The sequence below is a fragment of the Saccopteryx bilineata genome, chromosome 8 (genome assembly GCF_036850765.1).
Source record: "Saccopteryx bilineata isolate mSacBil1 chromosome 8, mSacBil1_pri_phased_curated, whole genome shotgun sequence".
Classification (NCBI taxonomy): domain Eukaryota; kingdom Metazoa; phylum Chordata; class Mammalia; order Chiroptera; family Emballonuridae; genus Saccopteryx; species Saccopteryx bilineata.
The window spans coordinates 2269407-2289936 of NC_089497.1; the positions used below are offsets into that span (position 1 = coordinate 2269407).

The 20530-nt window shown below is 57.4% G+C and overlaps 1 protein-coding gene across 1 annotated transcript in view; it reads right to left on the reverse strand.

Moving 5' to 3' along the window:
- The window catches only part of SLC9A9 (solute carrier family 9 member A9), a 471491-nt gene that overhangs the window by 287845 nt on the left and 163116 nt on the right, over positions 1–20530 (reverse strand). Inside the window, exon 6 of the mRNA XM_066241551.1 lies at positions 7627–7732. Within this exon, the coding sequence (XP_066097648.1) occupies positions 7627–7732 (106 nt within the window). The remainder of the gene's footprint in view (positions 1–7626; positions 7733–20530) is intronic.

Below are 20530 nucleotides of genomic sequence, written 5' to 3' on the forward strand. Positions count from 1 at the left end.
GGTCTTTCAAAATGTCACTCACTCTTAAGTGTGAAGCGTTCACCGGAATCACGCCCGAAATGACATTTTCTAGGAAGAACCGCTACGCGGCATAAAACACTCTTATTTAAGAGAGAGTTCCTGCTTCGTTTCTGTCTCTCTTTTAATGATCATTCTTGAATTTCCGTATAAGCATTTGCTTAACGGGGAATGAAGGCATGTCATCTGCATGTACTGTCTCCGAGAGCCAGCTGTTTCCCAAGGACCTGGTTTCATCTCTACGAAACTCGGGAGGTCCTTGCCTGTGTGGAATCAGTTCACAAGGCAGATGCTTCGGTATAAGATCGCTAACAGTCCTTTTCTCTTTTTTGCAGATAGCTAAAAATATGCATCCGCTTTCTGCTTTTTCATGGATACAATTTTTTTTTTTCAGACTTCAATTTATGCAGAATCTGTATTTAAATGAAGCTTGCCAATTATCAAGTGCGCTATGCTAACAGCAACGGGGAATTCTCCGGACCAGAGCTGATCATCAGTAGTCTGTTCTATTTCCAGTGAACAGATAAAAACTAAATGAAGCTCCCGCTTAACACTTTGATTTTATTTACATCAATGATACGCATAATACATTGTCATGACAAACACACACACATGAATTCGGCTGTGATTTTTCTTTGTACACCAAAACAGATGTGGTTGCAGACACCATCCAATAAAAATTCTTTTACTTTCTTTAAAACTACCTTGTGACTGTCTTTTTCCATCAATGCATCTTTCTGCATTTTCCAACGGACTGCACAGAATCACATGACCTGATTACCTGATCATCTGCTCAGCCAACTAGTAGCTCGTCTGCGACTTCTTGTTCAAATCAATGCACCCATCTCCGCGGAGAATCTTTAATTACTTGTTTGGATACATTTCTAAAGATGCAAGAGGTGGCTCTATGGATTCACAAACCTGAATGACTGAATACCTGTCACCAAATGGTCCTTGTCCAAGTGTTATCACTTTCTCCTTTCACTCGTAGCATCAGCGGTTCCCTTCCCACAGACTCTGACTGGCACCAGGTACGGCTGTGCGTCCCCGAGTGCAGAAGATTGGGAGATCTGCTGAGAAAACAGTGATGTTCTGTCGTTGGTTTCATTTGTTTTATTTCATTATGAGTGAAGCTGATCTTAATCGGTGGGATTAATAACCGTTCATGCTTCTTCTCTTTTGCCTATTTTTTATTTTTTTATTTATTTTTTTGCTGTTTTTCTTACTTTTTCCTTCTTGGTCTTTGATACGAGGAGTAATTTCAGCAGCTTCGAGCTAACACGTGCTGAGTGTTACAAGCCAGGCCCTGTGTTAGGAGTGATAAGTTCGACTCCAACCCATGAGGTGAGTGCCGTGTGCCGCCCTCTTGGTATCAAAGAGGTATCTGAGCCCCAGAGAGGTGAGGTCACTCATCTTAATGTACGTAACTAGGACATTGAGGAGATTAGCTTTCATCATGTTTATTATGAGGACCATGAACCTCTTAACACATATGTTGAAACTGCTGTCTCTGGTTTCACCTTCGTTCGATTGTATGATTTTTTTTGTGGGTTTTTTCTTGTATTTTTTTGAAGTAAGAAGCGGGGAGGCAGAGATAGACTCCCGCATTCGCCCGACCGGGATCCACCAGGCACACCCACCAGTGGGCAATGCTCTGCCCATGCGGGGCATCACTCTGTGCCAATCAGAGCCATTCTAGCACCTGAGGCAGAGGCCACAGAGCCATCCTCAGTGCCCGGGCCAACTTTGCTCCAATGGAGCCTTGGCTGCGGGAGGGGAAGAGAGAGAGAGAGAAAGGAGAGGGGGAAGGGTGGAGAAGCAGATGGGTGCCTCTCCTGTGTGCCCTGGCCAGGAATCAAACCTGGGACTTTTCACACACTGGGCCAACACTCTACCACTGAGCCAACTGGCCAGGGCCGGATTGCATGATTTGCTGTACTGTTTGCCTGCTCGGACTATGCAACACTGTAGCTATGAAATAAATTTGTTCCTCTTTTATAGATTCTGACTTTGATGTCTTGGTCACCTGGGGATTGTTTTGAATAAATGTAAGCACATATAAACCTTCAGACAGTAAGGAAAGATATAAAAGTAAAGCTTTCAGTATATGTTTTCCCTTTCCATAAACCTCGGTCCTATATAGAAAAGTATCTCTCACTATTTATGCTTTATGTCTTCCGACGGTGGCCCTCTGACTCTGCTCAAGAGGCACACGCCTTCATTTGCTGATTTGCCAGCCCCACAGTGGATACTGATTTTTCACTGTGAGAGATGTAATATCTGTTCTTTTCCTTCTCCTGTCTTCCTCTCAACTTCTACCGGAGATACCAATTCCGGATGTGAGAACCCTCATCACTTTAAGTCTACTTCAACCTCTCTCTCTTGATCTGTCCAGTTTAAACAGTGTGCCTTCACTAAGGGGTTCATCCTTAAAAGGGGAAACCATAGGTGAAAATGATTATTCTCTATATTTCTTGGATCATAAATAGCCCCACTTATGAAGGGATGTTTCACCGGAAGCAGGTCTCTCTCTCATCGTTTTTAGGAAAGCAGAACATCTGGGGGTAAATAGAATAAAAGATGTTGATATAAAAGATTATATGAGACCCTGGCTGGTTGGCTCAGTGGTAGAACATTGGCCCGGCGTGTGGAAGTCCAGGTTCTATTTATGGCCAGGGCACACAGGAGAGGCGCCCATCTGCTTCTCCACCCCTCCCCCTCTCCTTCCTCTCTGTCTCTCTCTTCCCCTCCCGCAGCCAAGGCTCCATTGGAGCAAAGTTGGCCTGGATGCTGAGGATGGCTCCATGGCCTCTGCCTCAGGCACTAGAATGGCTCTGGTTGCAACAGAGTGACACCCCAGATGGGCGGAACATTGCCCCCTGGTGGGCATGCCCGGTGGATCCCGGTTGGGCGCATGCGGGAGTCTGTCTGCCCCCCCACACTTCTCACTTCAGAAAAATTTTAAAAAAGGATTATATGAATTATAATAAGCCTATGTTTATTTATATAGCATAGATTCTATAGATGATAGCGCTTTTCCAACCAGATTGTTCTTTTTACTGCTCTGAGTAATTTTGTGATGTATACAGAAGAATTATTCTTCCACTGGACAGACGAAGGAACACTCACAGAGAGTTCACACTGTGACATCACACTGCTGGTCTTCCAGGTTTTGTTTCTGTCCGGCATCCATCCACTTGACCTTTCTTGTGGCAACAGGACTCTAAGCAACAAGCCCACTGTTCGTCTTGGTTCCGGCGCTTCCGAGGGAAACTGATTTCACCCCCTAGACCCACGTGGCACGGCGCTTAGACCCGGGGAGTGCAATTCCCCGGCCGTCGTGGCGCTGAGTTCCGAGTGAGCCTGGGACGGCAGAGGCAGCGAGGGGGTGTGCTGACATTCGGGCGGGGGGCAGTGGGGCCTTCTGGAGCAGGACAGAGCCACGGGAAGTGAGGGCCACCTCGCGCCCAGCTGCGGGCGCTGACCCCGGGGAAGCTGAGTGAGGAAGGAGAGGGTCCTGCTCCTCTCACTCGTCCTGCCCTGAGTGGGTTCCGTGCTTGCGGCTCAGACACATCAGCCGACGCAGGACCCCCTCCTTTTTGTGTGTGTGTATTTTTCTGAAGCTGGAAATGGGGAGAGACAGTCAGACAGACTCCCGCATGCGCCCGACCGGGATCCACACGGCACGCCCACCAGGGGGCGATGCTCTGCCCCTCCGGGGCATTGCTCTGCCGCGACCAGAGCCACTCTAGCGCCTGGGGCAGAGGCCAAGGAGCCATCCCCAGCGCCCGGGCCATCTTTGCTCCAATGGAGCCTTGGCTGTGGGAGGGGAAGAGAGAGACAGAGAGGAAGGAGGGGGGGGTGGAGAAGCAGATGGGCGCTTCTCCTGTGTGCCCTGGCCGGGAATCGAATCCGGATCCTCCGAACGCCAGGCCGACGCTCTACCACTGAGCCAACCGGCCAGGGCCAGGACCCCCTTCTTGTTCACCCGGTTTGGGGTTCGGGTCCTGTCTGTTGAGATAACTGCACCTTGATTCCCGGCAACCCCAATACCAGCTCTTCTGACATAAATCGGGGGCCCTTTTCCGCTCGGCCAGGCTGCCTCTGAAGGCGCCGTCTTCATTAAGAACTCCACCCCGCATGCCCCTCCAGACCTCCGCTGTGTATGTTCTGCCTTTCTTGATCCTCTCGTGAGCCATTTACAGAAATGCGAACCCATCGTCTAAAGTCTCTCACACAGGAAAAGGTCTGTACGTGGGGGGGGGGCACAGCATTCTGTATATTCCTGGGGTACAGAGGGCGGGTCGAGCTCGTGTGGGGGCACGGCATTCTGTATATTCCTGGGATACAGAGGGCGGGTCGAGCTCGTGTGGGGGCACGGCATTCTGTATATTCCTGGGTACAGAGGGCGGGTCGAGCTCGTGTGGGGGCACGGCATTCTGTATATTCCTGGGTACAGAGGGCGGGGTCGAGCTCATGTCGCATCAAGTTCCTCTGATGTAAAGAGGAACGACTCCAGATTGTCTGAACCTTTCAGGGACACCAGTCACCACCTGCTGCTGTGGACCAGAGGGCGGTCCTCAAATGCCACCGTAAATAGTTGTCTGAAAATCAGAGCGTGCTAACAATAAAATTAGAAAAAAACAAAAAACAACAACTCAAATGTCAGAGGATGATTTTCAGACGAGGAGGTTTGCTGGGGGAAGATGCTGGGGTGAACGAAAGTGGGTGGCCATTCCACAGGGTCTCCGGGGGGCACTGCCACGGGCCACAGGGGCAAACAATCTGGGTCCCGTGTTACCCTTGATTTCACATCAGAATCGATAACCTTTCTTTTCCGAGGAACAAGAAGAGCTCTACAACCATTTTAGATAAAAGAGAGCGTGTCGGGGGACAGGGCTTCAAAAGGAGGGAAAATACGCGTGCGTCACTGTAACGGAGAACGAATATGCTGTATTCCTGACGTTAGTCCGGCTAGCCAGAGAACAGAATTAAAATAAGGATACACTAGCCAGGGAACAGAATTAAAATAAGGATACACTACTAACGAACGTCAGCTGATGAAAGGATCTCTGTAAAGCCGCCTGGTTAACCTTAGTAACTGTTACACCCAGCTTGTTACATATTACCAATCCGGTTCATAATCAAAGCTATGCATTCTGTAACACATCCAAAGCATGTCACCAATCCTGGTGCTCTCACCTCTGGCTGAGTTTTCGTTACAATTCAACAGCCCATTCCCCTCTGGGAACTGGGAACGTTCTTGCCAAAGGTGAATCACAGACTCCGGCCGACGCACGGGAAGAGCTTACATCGGAGCGAGGAACAAACCCTCAGCCCCCAGCCCATCAACCTGACCATGGGAACGTGGAGCCACCAGTTAAACTAAAAATAATTATTAGTGTCAGCCGAACAACGGCTCTAGTCTGCGGGTTACTTGCTAAACCCCGGGTCCAGCTGCAGGGTCAAGAGGACCGTGGAGGACCAGCTGGCCATGAGAACAAGAACATTTCTTCTTCTAGAGAAATGTCTCGTCTGGCCTCCTCTTAAGGGTCCTCCCCCCCTCAAACTCCCACACTCCTCTATACCATTGGGTCAAGGCGTCTGAGCTATGGAGCCGGGTTTCTGAGGACAAGAGTCCCCCCATCTTCTCAGGGGGTCGGCACTTCAGTGAACCTCTTTCCTTCTCACCTGTGACCTGTGTCACAAGTGTGGGCATTCCGTGCGATGACAGGAGGCAGAACCTCTTAGCCGTCTCCCCAGGTACATCAGTAGACACAGGAAAAGGTAACCGCGTGCCATCAACTTAGCTTAAGAGGCAGGGGAACAAGGCAAGGGGGTACCAGGCACGGCCCACCGTGCCAGGGGAGGCGCTGGTGCCCAGAAACGGCCCAGACCCTGGGCAGCAAGGTTCACCCGCTCAGAGACCCCAGGAGGCTCCGGTGGGGTCCGAACGCACCAGGCGTGGGAGAAAGGGCTGCAGACTCCCTCATGCAGATGTTCCCCTGCGGAGCAAGTGTTCCTCATGTGAGATCCCCTTTATTTTAAAGGTGGAGCTCATCAGAGTCACTGTGCTCAACACCTGCACTGCCAGAGCCCTAGAGCACAGGTGGGGGTGGGGAGTGGGGGTGGGGGTGGAGGCTGTGGAGTGGGGGGTGTGGAGTGGGGGCTGTGGAGTGGGGGGTGTGGAGTGGGGGCTGTGGAGTGGGGGGTGTAGAGTGGGGGTGGGGGTGGAGGCTGTGGAGTGGGGGCTGTGGAGTGGGGGGTGTGGAGTGGGGGTGGGGGTGGAGGCTGTGGAGTGGGGGCTGTGGAGTGGGGGGTGTGGAGTGGGGGCTGTGGAGTGGGGGGTGTGGAGTGGGGGTGGGGGTGGAGGCTGTGGAGTGGGGGCTGTGGAGTGGGGGGTGTGGAGTGGGGGGTGTGGAGTGGGGGTGGGGGTGGAGGCTGTGGAGTGGGGGCTGTGGACTGGGGTGTGTGGAGTGGGGGGTGTGGAGTGGGGGGCATGGGGGTGTGGAGTGGAGGGTTTGGAGTGGGGCTGTGGAGTGTGGAGTCGGGGGAGTAGAGGGTATGGAGTGGGGAGTGAGGGTGGGGGGAGGCGCATGAGATAGACAGACACTAAACAGACTCCTGGGAGTGTCAGGTCGTTTGGGGACTCCGGCTCGAAAGGTGCCGGATTCAGCGGTAAGCGGAAGGTGTCCTCTGGAGAAATGGCAGCTGGCGGGAGGCCACAGTGCCGTCCACGCCACCCCCAGTTCTGACTGCCAGCAGCCCACAGCACCTGACATTTTCTCCTCACTCCACCTTTTCAAACGCGTTCACAGTCATGGACATCTTGAATCGAGCCCTGTGGTCCCCTTTTAACGATCAGATGGCAACTCTCCTCCGGGGTTATTGCCCTAAGTGTGGACCTTCCTCTAAAACCGAGAGGGGACCTCTGACCCAGCAAAGGCCACCGAGTGGCATTTATTAAATATACATGGTGTCCACAGAGGGGCACGGAAAGGACACTGGCTCTCATCTCACCAAGGAACCCTCCCAGGATGAAGGAAGAACCACCGGGCTCCCAGCCGACGCTCCGCCCGTGTCACTCGCGACGGGTCTAAGGATGTGCGTGTCCCCGTGACACACCCCTTCTGCATTGGGGACACGGTGAGAGGGTCTGACTCTCACGTCCCAGCTCCCGTCTGCCCCAACGGACCACCCCTGCCAAGGTTTCTCTTCGTCTATCGTCTGGAGAATGACTTGTATGAGGAAAATACGGAAACCATGCTGATTTCAAAAGGAAGACAGCGCTTTGATGTCCATCTTAGGAACCCTGCGTGAGTCAGCTAAATATATCCACTGAGGGGATAAAAATGATAATACACGTGACGCTCTCTGTAGTACGTGATAGTAGGCTGGAAACAGGCACCCCGTGAGCAAGACATTCGGGGCCTCGTGGATTATACCCAATATCAGAGGTTTTCTGTGGAGGCAATTCCTGGAAGGCTAAGCCAGTGCCCGTGTGTCTGTGACCCACTGCGGAGGATGCCGTGGAAGCCGCCAGGAATGACCGCCCAGGAGAAACGCCTCGTGCCATCGGGGAAGCCCGGGCCCACGGCGGGTACTTACTGAGTGAGGACTATGGCCACAGCGTCGTTCAGCACGCTCTCCCCGAACAGGAGTGTGTACAGGTCGGGGTCCACATGCAGCTCGTGGAAGATGGCCAGCACGGTCACTGGGGAGAGAGGCACACAGACGGGCGGTTAGCGGGACACGGCCGTGGACCTGTCCTGGGGGCGGGCGGTCACCTGAGAAATCACCCCTGAAGCGCTCACCACACGTCCACCCTCCACGCCCGCGGGACACGGCCGTGGATCTGTCCTGGGGGCGGGCGGTCACCTGAGAAATCACCCCTGAAGCGCTCACCGCACGTCCACCCTCCACGCCCGCGGGACACGGCCGTGGATCTGTCCTGGGGGCGGGCGGTCACCTCGGGAAATCACTCCTGAGGCGCTCACCGCACGTCCACCCTCCACGCCCGCGGGACACGGCCGTGGATCTGTCCTGGGGGCGGGCGGTCACCTCGGGAAATCACTCCTGAGGCGCTCACCGCACGTCCACCCTCCACGCCCGCGGGACACAGCCATGGATCTGTCCTGGGGGCGGTCACCTGAGAAATCACTCCTGAGGCGCTCACCGCACGTCCACCCTCCACGCCCGCGGGACACAGCCATGGATCTGTCCTGGGGGCGGTCACCTGAGAAATCACTCCTGAGGCGCTCACCGCACGTCCACCCTCCACGCCCGCGGGACACGGCCGTGGATCTGTCCTGGGGGCGGTCACCTCGGGAAATCACCCCTGAGGCGCTCACCGCACGTCCACCCTCCACGCCCGCGGGACACGGCCGTGGATCTGTCCTGGGGGTGGGCGGTCACCTGAGAAATCACCCCTGAAGCGCTCACCGCACGTCCACCCTCCACGCCCGCGGGGGGCCTCTGTCTAGAACCCAATCTGGTTGGTGCCCGAGCCCCGGCTCCGACCTGCCCCCACGCTCCCACTGCTCACAGAGGAAGGCTGAGCCCCTGCAGAACCCCCGAGAGTCTGCACCCCGTCTCCCTGTCAGGGTTCCCGCTGCGTCCCCTGCCCGCTGTGCTCTGCTGCCTCTCTCAGTCCACGCTCCGCTCGCCATAAACCCCCCCCAAGGTAACGCACAGTTCTTTTAACTCCCTCTGCATTAGGATTTCCCGCACCAGGGGAGTCATTTCTTTCCTACCCACGTGCTACCATCACCCCCATTCTTAAATACATAAACACACACACGCATTCCTGCTGCAGAAATCCGCCCACTTTTGTCCATATTTTGAAGCCTCTCCAGTGTTTCCCTCCTGACCCCCGAGACCCGGGTCACGCCTTTCGGATCCCCACATTGGAACCGGTTGTGTCATCAACTCGTCACAGGAGCGACGGTTTGGCCCCGGGGGATCGAGTCGCATCTTTGTCACATGGGTTCTGGGGAGACGCCCAGTGAGTACCTGATGCGTGGATGACTGAGCGGATGAATGAATGGATGAATGAATGGATGAATAAATGGATGAATGGATGAATGACTATACGAAGGTTTTCGCAGTGGGCCCTCCCATGTGAAGGGAGAGGAGTCAGCTCCCGGCTCTCATCCTCTCCTGAGGTCATCATACCCCTCCGGAAAGATGGACTCGATGTTCCCAAGCGCACCGCCTCAGGGCTTGCTTCCGGTGTCTGACCACATGGCCACCAGGTGCCCACAGACGTGCACGGGGCATCTGTGAGGACACAAGGGCAGCAGACAGCCAGCCACCGACTCCCTGTGCTCAGCTACACCCTGCGGGGTCTTGCTCTCTGAACCGGGCGGGCGGGCCACGTGTGCATGGCAGCCATGGGGGGGAATGGCCCGCATGCTGACGGCCAGAGGGGTAGGGAGGGTGGTCGGCCAGGGAGATGACCCACTGTGCTGACTGATGGCCAGAGGGGTAGAGAGGGTGGTTGTCCAGGGAGATGACCCACTGTGCTGACTGATGGCCAGAGGGGTAGAGAGGGTGGTCATCCAGGGAATGACCCGCTGTGCTGATGGCCAGAGGGGTAGAGAGGGTGGTTGTCCAGGGAATGACCCGCTGCGCTGATGGCCAGAGGGGTAGAGAGGGTGGTCATCCAGGGAATGACCCGCTGCGCTGATGGCCAGAGGGGTAGAGAGGGTGGTCATCCAGGGAATGACCCGCTGCGCTGATGGCCAGAGGGGTAGAGAGGGTGGTCATCCAGGGAATGACCCGCTGCGCTGATGGCCAGAGGGGTAGAGAGGGTGGTCATCCAGGGAATGACCCGCTGCGCTGATGGCCAGAGGGGTAGAGAGGGTGGTCATCCAGGGAATGACCCGCTGCGCTGATGGCCAGAGGGGTAGAGAGGGTGGTCATCCAGGGAATGACCCGCTGCGCTGATGGCCAGAGGGGTAGAGAGGGTGGTCATCCAGGGAATGACCCGCTGTGCTGACGGCCAGAGGGGCAGAGAGGGTGGTCGTCCAGGGAGATGACCCGCTGTGCTGACGGCCAGAGGGGTAGAGAGGGTGGTCGGCCGAGGCCCTGGAGGCCGGAGTTCAGGGCAGAGCGGTGTGGCACGCTCATTTCTGCCCTTCCCTCTCCGAGTTCATGGACTGTGAAGTGAGTGTGTTGTAGGAAGCAGAGCTCGGGGGGAATGCTGAGGCGGAAGGTTTTGTCAGCAGAGTCAGGACGTCCCTGGGCGCTTGTCCCGGGCCGTGGGGAGCCAGGGAAGGGTGCTCATCAGAAGGGTGACGCCATCTGATCAGCACTTCAGGGAGGAACCCAGACAGTGGGGCAGAGAGCAGGTGGACGGTGGCTGGAGGCTTTCCCGTGTCCCGGTGAGAGACGAGCTCCACCCGAACAGGAAGAGTCCTCCCTCCAGGCCCCACGCCTGGATTCCCACCCCGCTGACTCCCGCCAGGTCCCCGGCCACCGTGCTCTGCGCCTGACCTACTGCCCGGGCTGACCTTCTCTGTGTGTCTCTCGCCCCGAGCACGGAGCTGGAGCACAGGCAGCCCTCCGCGAGGGGGTGAGTGAACAGCGTCGCCAGGGAGGGTCAAGCACAAGAGACAGTGCCCCCTCCCCATTCAGGGTGCAGTGCTGGTGGGTCCGGGGGCTTGAGGGATGGAGAAGAGTGAGTCCGGGTTTCAACCCTGGGCCGTTGCAGCCAAAGGCGTCTTTGTGAGAGAAATTAAGTTTGCCGACTGGAGGGGGGGGATCCCGGAGGTTTGGTTTCAGACACACTGACCTGAAGAGCCAGGTGGAATTTTAAGTGGAAATTTCAATAAGAAGTGGAGGGACATACAAGGCGGGCACTACAGAGAGTCAGGAGGGAGCAGGGAATGGTGGGGGCGGTCAGCGTGCACCAGCGTGCAGGTGGAACAGGAAGCCCCGGACGGGAGCCGCGAGCTCGCCTGGGCACCGTCCACGCTGCAGGAAGCCCCCGCGAGAGCCGCGAGCCCGCCTGGGCACCGTCCACGCTACGGGAAGCCCCGGACGAGAGCCGCGAGCCCGCCTGGGCACCGTCCACGCTACGGGAAGCCCCGGACGAGAGCCGCGAGCCCGCCTGGGCACCGTCCACGCTGCAGGAAGCCCCGGGCGAGAGCCGCGAGCCTGCCTGGGCACCGTCCACGCTACGGGAAGCCCCGGACGAGAGCCGCGAGCCCGCCTGGGCACCGTCCACGCTACGGGAAGAGAAGAGAGTTCGTGCGCCACCCCTGGGGGACGTGTGCAGGTCAGGGCTCACGGGGAACATGGATGGGTCCACGTGGTCTGTTTGCTGGACCCGATCCCTAAGCGTGAACACGTCAGCTGGACACCATAGGCAGCAGGAATTTCTGTAAGTATATTCGTTTTTGCTAAAAAATAATTTTTTTGTAGAAGACAGAGAATGAAGTTCAACACCTCATCTGGGACAGCAGGGACAGCAGAAATGACGTCATGAGTCGGCGTGACAATGAACCAGAGGACCGAGGTCATTGTTCTACGTGAGCAGGTCCTTCGTCCCCGAAGCACAGCGGGGGGGGGGGGGCCTCCGCTAGCGTCAGATATCCCGTTTGTCACCACGCTCAGCCCTAGAGGACCGAGGTCATTGTTCTACCTGAGCAGGTCCCTTGTCCCCCGAGGCACAGCGGGGGGGGGGGCCTCCGCTAGCGTCAGATGTCCCGTTTGTCACCACGCTCAGCCCTAGAGGACCGAGGTCATTGTTCTACCTGAGCAGGTCCCTTGTCCCCCGAGGCACAGTGGGGGGGGGGGCTCCGCTAGCGTCAGATGTCCCGTTTGTCACCACGCTCAGCCCTCGCAGGGGCGCTGGGAGCAGCAGATCTGGCCTCTGCCATGTCATCCCTTTCTCCTTTTTCTCAGAGAGTCAAGGCCCTGCATCTAATCAAAACAAAGGCTTTAACTAGGGAGTGTGTGTGTGTGGGGGGTTAATTAACAGCAGCTTCCCTTTGCAAATTAACCTTGTGGAATACAGGTTTGTTCTGACACTAGAAAGTTCTATCTCTAGCTATTATTAACAAGACAGGTAATAGCAAATGTTGGAGAGGCTGTGGAGAAAAAGGAACCCTCATACACTGTTGCTGGGAATGTAAAGTAGTACAACCATTATGGAAGAAAGTATGGTGGTTCCTCAAAAAACTGAAAATAGAACTACCTTATGACCCAGCAATCCCTCTACTGGGTATATATCCCCAAAACTCAGAAACATTGATACGTAAAGACACATGCAGCCCCATGTTCATTGCAGCATTGTTCACAGTGGCCAGGACATGGAAACAACCAAAAAGCCCGTCAATAGAAGACTGGATAAAGAAGATGTGGCACATATACACTATGGAATACTACTCAGCCATAAGAAATGATGACAACGGGTTATTTACAACCAAATGGTGGGATCTTGATAACATTATACGAAGTGAAAGAAGTAAATCAGAAAAAAACAGGAACTGCATTATTCCATACGTAGATGGGACATAAAAGTGAGACTAAGAGACATTGATAAGAGTGTGGTGGTTACGGGGGGAGGGGGGAGAGGGAGAGGGAAAGGGGAGGGGGAGGGGCACAAAGAAACTAGATAGAAGGTGACGGAGGACAATCGGACTTTGGGTGATGGGTATGCAACATAATTGAATGACAAGATTACCTGGACTTGTTATCTTTGAATATATGTATCCTGATTTATAGATATCACCCCATTAAAAAAATAAAATTATATAAAAAAAAAAAAAAAGAAAGTTCTATCTCAGCAGCTCTACCGCTGGCCGCCATCTCTGCAGCTGTGTGTTTGTATCTGCAGGATCTGAAGATGACTCTCCGCTCATCTGCAGCCCCAGAGAGGCTTCCCCGGGCTCACAGAGAGGGGTGCGAGGCCCTGAGCCCCCTCCCCACCTCCCCGGCTCTGGGGGCTGCCCTGCGCTGGGACAGACCGCGCCTCTTCCCGGTGACCAGACCGCGCCTCTTCCCGGTGACCTCTTCCCGGTGACCAGACTGTGCCTCTTCCCGGTGACCAGACCGCGCCTCTTCCCGGTGACCAGACCGCGCCTCTTCCCGGTGACCAGACCGCGCCTCTTCCCGGTGACCTCTTCCCGGTGACCAGACCGTGCCTCTTCCCGGTGACCAGACCGTGCCTCTTCCCGGTGACCAGACTGTGCCTCTTCCCGGTGACCAGACCGCGCCTCTTCCCGGTGACCAGACCGCGCCTCTTCCCGGTGACCAGACCGCGCCTCTTCCCGGTGACCTCTTCCCGGTGACCAGACTGTGCCTCTTCCCGGTGACCAGACTGCGCCTCTTCCCGGTGACCAGACTGCGCCTCTTCTCGGTGACCAGACCGCGCCTCTTCCCGGTGACCAGACTGTGTCTCTTCCCAGTGACAGCTAGGCCACCAGAGGGGGGGCTTTTAACGCAATGTCCAGTTTCGTTCAAATGGTTCTGCTACTCCCACCGTCTCTTTGGCACCGAGAGCTGAGGTCGGCTTCACACAGGACCCCCCCACACACGAGAAAGCAGTGACCGGGCGGGCGCACTCCTGTCTCCCCCGCGGTGACCTGGAGTAGCTTCAGAACGAGGCCAGATGGCGTGTCCGGTGGGCGGGGCGGGGGGGGTTGCAGGGACCCACACGAGCTCGAGACGGGAGTCAGGACAGCGGCCGCCTACGCTCGCTGCTGCGTGGGCAGCTCTGAGGAGGTCAGTTCATGAGTTTGCTGGCCGGGCCCCGTCTTGTACACAATGTCCGAGGTTCTCTGGGGCTCCGTCCAGGGGAGGGCTTCTTCCAGCTGCGAACGTGCTCACGCCGGCTCCGCCCACCCCTCTGGGTGGGTGAGGACACCCTGGGCCTGAGGCTGGCCTGACCGGCAACGCTCTCTGAGACAAACCCTCGGGCGACAGGCCGGGAAGGACACTGAGGGACCAGGGGACAGCAGAGGGAGAGGACACGATCGGTTTCTTAAACCTCTGGTGTTTTATCAGGGGATTTGGTCATTCTTGTCTTTGTTAAACTTTATTAGTTCTCATCTCTGGGAGGTGGTATTTGGTGTTTCACTTAGGGTTGGGGCTCCCTCTCTACACCCCCCTTCTCCCTGACTTTTTAGCAGGATAGAAGTCCACTGTGTCTCTCACATTGGTAATAAGGGGCACACGCACTGTGACCTTATGTTCACACGCACGCACGCACTACCCTCAGGTAAGGACAGGATGATTGAGAAAGGCCAGTGAATCATTGCAGACATCCAAGAAAACCGTTTTAGCAGACAGAGAGCACGGGGCAGGGGGGACGGAGAAGGCTGTGGGATCGATGCATCACCGAGGACTTGGTGACAAGGGACAAAGAGGGGGAAAAGCAGTCGTCTATGGGGGAGGAGGCCCACACTCGGTGGTCACACTTGGACATAAACGTAAGGACAATGGCTGCCTGGCCTGATCGGCGTCTCAGTGCGTTGACTCTGAAAAGATCTTTTGTTGGACGGGGTCCCAGATGGTGGCGGGGCAGGTGGAAGCCCCACTCCCCTCCTCCCAGGACCAAGCTGGAGTGACCGCTACACTGAAGATCAGTCCTCCTGAATGACTAACTCCAGCCCGAAGGAAGGGGCGTCTCCCCATCGAGGAGTCCCAGCAGAAGCCACGTGGTGACTGGCAGGAAGGGCGGAGACGGGGGAAGGGCTGCCCCTCCGCTGATGAGCAGGGGCTGGGGCTCTGAGGGATACTCTGACCTGGGGGGGGCACTGCCCCTGGGAAGGTGGAAACGAAACCCCGCTGCCCGGCCGAGAGCAGGAGAGCCGGGAACCAGCGTCCACCTCGCGTTGCGCTGTGAAGAGCAGGGAGGTTTCTGTCCTCTGAACGCCAGAGAGAGACAGGCATCCTCGGGGACCTGGGCGCCCTCTTAAAGGGCCAACGCACACAATCTCTCCGCAGCCAGGTGCCCTGGGCTCTGCTGGAGGGAGGGCGGAGTGGACCAGTCACAGGAGGAGACCCAGGGAGAAGGAGGAGGGGCCACCAGGACCCCTGCGCCGAGTCACTCTCTAAGACGACAGTCGCCATCATTTCCAGGGGAGGCGCTCTGCTCCACCGGGGCCTCAGCCCAGGGAAAACCAATTGCTCTCTCCCCTGGACTCCGTCCCTTCCACCTTCCACCCTGCAAAGATTAGGTTCTGCTGAGGAGCCGGTGGCCCTGGCCAGGGAGTGGAGGTCTCAGAGAGCGAAGGGGTCACATTAACTCAGTCGTCTGGCTTTGAGGTGGGGACCGTGCTCCCCACCTTCCCGTGGGTCTGACCGGTGCTTCCTCCTCACACAGTACATTCAGTAGGACCACCTTCCTAGCTGCCAGCAGACACACACTATGGGCTCCAGAGACCCCACCCTCCTGATGACCAGAAGCTCCGCCATGCTGAGGTCAGGGCAAAGTCTGTGACAGACTGACCTGCGCTGTACAGTCAGGGCCATCCCCACCCCCCCTGCAGCATGACCAGGGCATCCCCACCTCCCCTGCAGCATGACCGGGGCATCCCCACCTCCCCTGCAGCATGACCGGGGCATCCCCATCCCCCCTGCAGCATGACCAGTGCATCCCCACCTCCCCTGCAGCATGACCAGTGCATCCCCACCTCCCCTGCAGCATGACCGGGACATCCCCACCTCCCCTGCAGCATGACCGGTGCATCCCCACCTCCCCTGCAGCATGACCGGGACATCCCCACCTCCCCTGCAGCATGACCGGGACATCCCCACCTCCCCTGCAGCATGACCGGGGCATCCCCACCTCCTCCCCTGCAGCATGACCGGGGCATCCCCACCTCCTCCCCTACAGCATGACCGGGGCATCCCCACCTCCTCCCCTGCAGCATGACCGGGGCATCCCCACCTCCTCCCCTGCAGCATGACCGGGGCGTCCCCACCTCCTCCCCTGCAGCATGACCGGGGCGTCCCCACCTCCTCCCCTGCAGCATGACCGGGGCGTCCCCACCTCCTCCCCTGCAGCAGGACCGGGGCGTCCCCACCTCCTCCCCTGCAGCATGACCGGGGCGTCCCCACCTCCTCCCCTGCAGCATGACCGGGGCGTCCCCACCTCCTCCCCTGCAGCAGGACCGGGGCGTCCCCACCTCCTCCCCTGCAGCAGGACCGGGGCGTCCCCACCTCCTCCCCTGCAGCAGGACCGGGGCATCCCCACCTCCCCTGCAGCATGACCGGGGCATCCCCACCTCCTCCCCTGCAGCAGGACCGGGGCATCCCCACCTCCTCCCCTGCAGCAGGACCGGGGCATCCCCACCTCCTCCCCTGCAGCAGGACCGGGGCATCCCCACCTCCTCCCCTGCAGCAGGACCGGGGCGTCCCCACCTCCTCCCCTGCAGCAGGACCGGGGCATCCCCACCTCCTCCCCTGCAGCATGACCGGGGCATCCCCACCTCCTCCCCTGCAGCATGACCGGGGCATCCCCACCTCCTCCCCTGCAGCATGACCGGGGCATCCCCACCTCCTCCCCTGCAGCAGGACCGGGGCATCCCCACCTCCTCCCCTGCAGCAGGACCGGGGCATCCCCACCTCCTCCCCTGAAGCAGGACCGGGGCATCCCCACCTCCTCCCCTGCAGCATGACCGGGGCATCCCCACCTCCTCCCCTGCAGCATGACCGGGGCGTCCCCACCTCCTCCCCTGCAGCAGGACCGGGGCGTCCCCACCTCCTCCCCTGCAGCAGGACCGGGGCGTCCCCACCTCCCCTGCAGCATGACCGGGGCATCCCCAGCTCCCCTGCAGCATGACCGGGGCATCCCCACCTCCTCCCCTGCAGCATGACCGGGGCATCCCCACCTCCTCCCCTGCAGCAGGACCGGGGCATCCCCACCTCCTCCCCTGCAGCAGGACCGGGGCATCCCCACCTCCTCCCCTGCAGCATGACCGGGGCATCCCCACCTCCCCTGCAGCATGACCGGGGCATCCCCACCTCCCCTGCAGCATGACCGGGGCATCCCCACCTCCTCCCCTGCAGCATGACCGGGGCATCCCCACCCCCCCTGCAGCATGACTGGGGCATCCCCACCTCCTCCCCTGCAGCATGACCGGGGCATCCCCACCTCCTCCCCTGCAGCATGACCGGGGCATCCCCACCTCCTCCCCTGCAGCATGACCGGGGCATCCCCACCTCCTCCCCTGCAGCATGACCGGTGCATCCCCACCTCCCCTGCAGCATGACCGGGACATCCCCACCTCCCCTGCAGCATGACCGGGGCATCCCCACCTCCTCCCCTGCAGCATGACCGGGGCATCCCCACCTCCTCCCCTGCAGCATGACCGGGGCATCCCCACCCCCCCTGCAGCATGACCGGGGCATCCCCACCTCCTCCCCTGCAGCATGACCGGGGCATCCCCACCTCCTCCCCTGCAGCATGACCGGTGCATCCCCACCTCCCCTGCAGCATGACCGGGGCATCCCCACCTCCTCCCCTGCAGCATGACCGGTGCATCCCCACCTCCCCTGCAGCATGACCGGGACATCCCCACCTCCCCTGCAGCATGACCGGGGCATCCCCACCCCCCCTGCAGCATGACCGGGGCATCCCCACCTCCTCCCCTGCAGCATGACCGGGGCATCCCCACCTCCTCCCCTGCAGCATGACCGGGGCATCCCCACCTCCTCCCCTGCAGCATGACCGGTGCATCCCCACCTCCCCTGCAGCATGACCGGGGCATCCCCACCTCCCCTGCAGCATGACCGGGGCATCCCCACCTCCCCTGCAGCATGACCGGGGCATCCCCACCTCCCCCCCCTGCAGCATGACCGGGGCATCCCCACCTCCTCCCCTGCAGCATGACCGGGGCATCCCCACCTCCTCCCCTGCAGCATGACCGGGGCATCCCCACCTCCTCCCCTGCAGCAGGACCGGGGCATCCCCACCTCCTCCCCTGCAGCATGACCGGGGCATCCCCACCTCCTCCCCTGCAGCAGGACCGGGGCATCCCCACCCCCCCTGCAGCATGACCGGGGCATCCCCACCTCCTCCCCTGCAGCATGACCGGGGCATCCCCACCTCCTCCCCTGCAGCATGACCGGGGCATCCCCACCTCCTCCCCTGCAGCATGACCGGGGCATCCCCACCTCCTCCCCTGCAGCATGACCGGGGCATCCCCACCTCCTCCCCTGCAGCAGGACCGGGGCATCCCCACCCCCCCTGCAGCAGGACCGGGGCATCCCCACCTCCTCCCCTGCAGCATGACCGGGGCATCCCCACCTCCTCCCCTGCAGCATGACCGGTGCATCCCCACCTCCCCTGCAGCATGACCGGGACATCCCCACCTCCCCTGCAGCATGACCGGGGCATCCCCACCCCCCCTGCAGCATGACCGGGGCATCCCCACCTCCTCCCCTGCAGCATGACCGGGGCATCCCCACCTCCCCCCCTGCAGCAGGACGGCACTGTCCTCTCACAGGAGATTCGCCGGCTCCACCCTCTTGACTCCCCCAGAGGGTCCTCCAGTGACGGAGCCTAACAGGCAGGAGAAGGGAGTTGGAACTGGACCTCAGGGTGACCTGGGACTTTTGCTGACCGGCCTCTGAGCCTGGCGCTGGTAGAAGCTGGCTGGGTGCACAGCTCAGTCTGTCCTGGGCACACCGATGCCCAGCAGGTGCCGCCACAAACCGCAGAGCACGGCGCCCCAAACAGGGTGCCGCGGGCCAGTCACTGTCAGCGTCCTACACTGCTCTGCACCAGTGCCCTCCTAAGAGGCCCAGAACCAACACACCCAGTGGCCAGCTTCAGACAACACCAGAGCAGCGTCCAGTTAGCTTCCCAGCAGCACAGCCAAAGGGAGATCTTGTCGGGCACCAAACCCAGCGGAGGCGCATTCGGCTCCCATGGTCAGCACCTGCCCAGCGGCTCGCCTGTGGTGATCAGGGTAGAGCCCCACAGTCAGCCAGCAGGAGGGTCGATCTCATGCACAATGAGCCAAGAACAAACAAGACTCAGCCCCAACAGCAGGGCCCACAAACCCCACACAAGGGGCCTTCTGGGAGCACCCAGCTCAGGTGACCAAGGAGACTGCACCCCTGGCCCCAACAGAACATCCGCCACGTCAGGCCACCCCACAAAGACTGGGGGTCACAGCAGATCTATTCAAAACATAGAATCAAACACAAACAGGCAGCGAAAATGGGAAGGAAAAGGAACAGATCCCGAATGAAAAATAAGGAGAGATCTCCAGAAAAAGCGTGAATTGAAGTGGAATCAAGCAATTAATCAGATTTAGAATTCAAAGTCATGGTTATATGGATGCTCAAGGAACAAAGTGATCAATTCAACAAAGAGACAGCAAGCGTGAAAAAGGACAGAGAATCCATAAAACAGAACCAGTGGAGAGTGAAGAACACCCTGTCCCACAGGAGGAGCACACTGGGAGGAACCGAGGACAGCTGGATGAAGCAGAGGATCGAGTCAGTGATTTGAAAAACAAGGTAGAAAAAAAAACACCCAGTCAAAATCCACAAGGAAACCATAGCCTTAAATGACATATTAGATCCACTGATTTTAATTAATATCTTCAGAGCATTTTACCCCCACGCAGCAGAATATACATCCTTTTCAAGTACACATGGAACATTTCCATAGGATAGACCCCAAGTTAGAAGACAAAAATATGTCTCAATAAATTTCACAGGACTGATATCATTTCAAGAATGTTCTGTGACCACAATGGCAGGCAACTAGGAATGAATCACAAGAAAACATACAAACACGTAGAGGCGAAGTAACATGTTACTAAACAATAAACGGGTTAACAATGAAGTCAAGGAAAAAAAATACAAGATACTTAAAACAAATAAAAACGAGAACACAACATTCCCAAAATCTACGGGAAAAAGCAACAGCAGTTCTAGAGGGGAAATTCAGAGCATGACAGGCCTGTCTCAGGAAACAAAAGAAATCTCAAATAAACAATCTAACTTTAAACAGAAAGAAACTTGAAAAGACCAGCAAAGCCCAACATGAGGAGAAGGAAGGAGATAATAAAGTTTAGAGAGTTTAGAGCAGAAATAAACAAAACAGAATCTAAATGGACCGTAGAAAAGATCAATAAAACCAAGAGCCGGTTCTTTGAAAAGGTAAACAATGTTGACAAACATTTAACCAGACTTTTCAGAAAAAAAAAAAAAAGAGAGAAGACCCAAATAAATAAAATCAGAAACAAAAGAGGGGAAGTAACCACTGAAACCAAAGAAATCCAGAAGATAGTGGAAAAAAATATTATGAACTGTATGCCAATAAATTGCACAATCTGGACAAAATGGACAAATTCCTAGAAACACAATCTTCCAAAACTGAATCAGGAAGAATCAGAAAATCCGAATAGACAGATTACAGCTAGTGAAATGCCACCAGTCATCAAAGCACTCTTTAACAAACAGAAGTTCTGGCCTGGATGGCTTCACAGGTGAGTATCCCCAAACATTCAAAGAGAGAGTAACAGCTACTCTCTCAAACTAT